Below are 3,593 nucleotides of genomic sequence, written 5' to 3'. Positions count from 1 at the left end.
AGACCTTCTAGCACATTCTGTGAGCAGCAGAAACAGAGATTTATTGGACAAAAACCACCTGTGGATTGTTTGAAACCAGGTGGTTTGATGTTTATGGGACATTTTCAGAGATATTTGGATTTTATTGATTGTAATTTCAGCTGATGGACCTAAATAAAGCTCACTGATACGTCAGCAGACGTCACCTTAGATCAAATAAAAAGCTGAAACTAGAGGGATGAAGCTTTTTCTCTCAGATCAGGCTGATTTTGTTTGTTCACTGTCGGTTGTTCATTAACACGCAGAGACACACCTGAGCGCGCATTTCCTCTTCAGGTTCCTGTAAAAACACAAATGCAGAAAACTCTCGCTGCAGTCAGTATGATGTCTTTTCAGAGACGTCATGTGGACGGTGTTGTTGGAGGATAGATCTGATCTTTCTGATGTAATTAATCAGAATTTACCGGCTTCAGGAATGACTGTGGCATTAAACTGAGCAGCGTCTTTTTGAAGGACATTGGTTGTGGACGGGATGTTGGGATTGTTCTGGTTCTGGTTCGGTTCTGTGCTCTCTGTCTCTGGGTTTGACGTGTTAAGCTGCAGAAACTCCTCGGTCACGTTAAACGTGGTTCTGCTAGAGGATGAAAATTCGCCCTGGAGTCTGAAGTTTGTGAAGGACGTGGTGGAAATGGCTGTTGAAGAGGAGAATGAAAAAAACCAGGCCGAAAGTGAGTAGATTCAAAGAATGTTTAGTTCTGAAAAATAAAAATTAGGTACATGCAGGCTTTTAATTCAGTACTAGTAAAGGTGACCCACCTCTCAAACACTGAAGATCAGGTGAGACCATCCAGATTTCAGTGAATGACTCTTGTGTGGATCTCAAGAGTCCATGAAACTGGAAACTGGAATTAAAAGACAAAAACATTGTATTTCTGCAGGGACATTCTGTCCTACAAAATACACTCAAACAAATCATAGATTAATCTTAAATTAGATTAACTTCTCCAGGCAAAGAGAAAGACAACAAAAGTAACACTATTACAAATAACTAGGCTATTTAACCATTTATTTGTTAAATAGAATAGAACACAATACAGTTCAATACAATACAATAGAAGTCAGTGAGGGTTGTGACTTAAGTCCTCTAGGCAAAGAATAATAAGACAGTGGTCTTAAAAAACAGTCAAGTGATTCACTTTATCCAAGTTTTAGGATCTGTTAAGGGGTAAGTTGAGCTAATTTGTGTAAAAGTAAACAAACATATTCAATGCAATAGTCAACATTATGTATTCTATAGCTATAATGACCTCTAAGATGCTTCACCTTTTGAAATGTAAAGTTAAACCTGACTGTATACTACAGAAATGGTAAAACTACTTTAAATTGGACAAAATCAGCCTTGATACATGACCTACTATCATGGAACTGATGCTGTCGATTAAATCGCTAATGTTAATAACAATTATGATCATTTAAATATTGCGCATTAGTCAAGACTAACGTGACCTCTTCTCCCAACCTCAGACGTAGTTGAGTCAGTGTCCAGTAAATAGCTAAATACAATCTGTTTAAATTCCCTGATAACAAAGGCATGAAGTCATTCAGAATTAGAAGAAAACAAACACCATATGAGGTTGAGCTGATTTTAAATAAAGTTGACTAATCAAACATGGTGGTGGTTTTGTTCATGAAGGTCTGGACTTCCAGATCAAGGTGCTGTTCAGCGGCTTTAACACGACGCATTACCGGCGCAGGGGCTGCGGCAGCAGTACGTGCGAGGCCGTGGAGATCCTCAAATCGCTGCATGTGAGTTCTGCTTCATAAAAATCTGCCCAAAGGACATTTTGAAGGACGTTCCGGTTTATTAATGCTGTCTGTCCTCAGGCACGCTGAAACATTATGGTGAAGATTTAAAGTGTCCCAGATAGCACACGTACGTCTGCAAGATGTCTGATAACGATCTCTTGATCTGGAAAGCATCTGCTGTGTACAAACATCTGACAGACATCTGTAAGATGTCAGGTTTACATACATTCTAAATCAAACATCTTTAAGACCTCTAATAGACGTCTATTTGACATCTAAAAGGAAACATCCTATTGCAGATGAGCAAACACTCTAAAAAAATACGTCTTCCAGATGTAAATGCAGACATCAAATAGACGTCTCCATGATGTACGTGTGCTATCAGGGGTGGGTAAAGCCCGCAGCTGATTAGCGGTTAAATGTAATGCTATTTTCCGTTTGTTTTGTCCATTAGAACATCAGTGAGCTTGGATGCATGATGTTGGGTCCATCCTGCACATATGCGACGTTTCAACTGGTGGAGTAAGTTAAACTCAAACGACCAAAGACTTTTTCTTAAAATGTTATCCCCAATATTATATACAGCATGTGATTACAATTTTGGTAAGTAGTTATTTTTAATTACTAAAGGCCCGTTTCAACCAAGCACAATATTTAAAAAAAATTAAGTCTATTAATTATTGTAACGCTGTAATATCGGAGTACACACCAAAACGACAACAATAACAACAGAGCGATTTTTTTCCAGCTTGAATGGTATAAACAGTCAGTCAGTATCCACCAGACTTTAAAGAAATAGTTCACCTAAAAATGAAAATGCTTTCATTAATAATTGCTCATTCTCGTTCCAAGCCCGTAAGACCTTCGTTCAACTTCAGAACACAAATTAAAACGTGAGCTTGATTCTCGCATTGCGCGCTTAAGTAGAATGTATTTTGAATATTATCTTCCGTTGTTGACGATGCTAACATAGTTATCGTTATTGTTGTAGTTCTTGGTGTGAAGTGCCTTAACCCTAAACCAAATCATAAAGGCCTGCATTATTTCACCCCCGTCAAAATACATTACATAGGCTACTAGCCTATATTTAAACAAATAAATTAGTACATTCATTTGAGCTAGTTTAAGTTAACAAGTATCATCAGCAGCACATTTGTGCCAAGAACAGCGTTGGATAAGTTATTCTAAAAAAGTAACAAATTACTAGCTACTTATTAGCTACATCTTCAACAGTGTAATTTGAAAAACTGTAAGTTACATAAAAAATAAGAACAATCCCTTGCTTTACTTTTTCAAGGGAAAGGTAATTAAATTACAGTAATTAATTACTCAGTAATGCATTATACCCAACACTGGCCAAGAACAACTTTTTCACAAAAAAGAAAACTTTTTTGAACAAACTGAAGAGGTGATAATTTCAATAACAACAAAATTTATGTTAAGGGGTCCTATTATGCTTTTTCACTTTTTCAACTTTAGTTAGTCTGTAATGTTGCTGTTTGAGCATAAAAAAGATCTGCAAAGTTATACAAAGCTCAAAGTCCACTTCAAAAGGAGATATTTTATTTAACAGAAATCACTTTTCAAAAACTACAACGAACGACTCGTTTGGACTACGACGCATATTTTCCGGGATTTGTGATATCACAAATATCGACGAATGGGACGAGACCTGGTTGAGCTGCACTAGAGAAGGCTACAAGTGTTATCACTATGTCGGAGACACGCTAGCTTTCCCAAGGCAGACGAACTTAGAGTGGTTACAATCATCCGGGTTTAAATCGCGCTCAAATTGATTTGATTTTGAC

The 3,593-nt window shown here is 37.3% G+C and overlaps 1 protein-coding gene across 1 annotated transcript in view; it reads left to right on the top strand.

The window, feature by feature from the left end:
• Positions 1-225: 225 nt before the first annotated feature.
• The window catches only part of LOC107672912 (heat-stable enterotoxin receptor-like), a 38,747-nt gene continuing 35,379 nt past the window's right edge, over positions 226-3,593 (top strand). Inside the window, exons 1-3 of the mRNA XM_016466283.1 lie at positions 226-707; positions 1,673-1,785; positions 2,240-2,307. Of these exons, the coding sequence (XP_016321769.1) occupies positions 512-707; positions 1,673-1,785; positions 2,240-2,307 (377 nt within the window). The 5' untranslated portion in view covers positions 226-511. The remainder of the gene's footprint in view (positions 708-1,672; positions 1,786-2,239; positions 2,308-3,593) is intronic.

Source organism: Sinocyclocheilus anshuiensis, unplaced genomic scaffold (genome assembly GCF_001515605.1).
Source record: "Sinocyclocheilus anshuiensis isolate Anshui unplaced genomic scaffold, SAMN03320099.WGS_v1.1 scaffold464, whole genome shotgun sequence".
Classification (NCBI taxonomy): Eukaryota; Metazoa; Chordata; class Actinopteri; order Cypriniformes; family Cyprinidae; genus Sinocyclocheilus; species Sinocyclocheilus anshuiensis.
The sequence above is the reverse complement of the archived record's forward strand: the minus strand, read 5'-3'. Positions and strand labels throughout refer to the sequence as shown.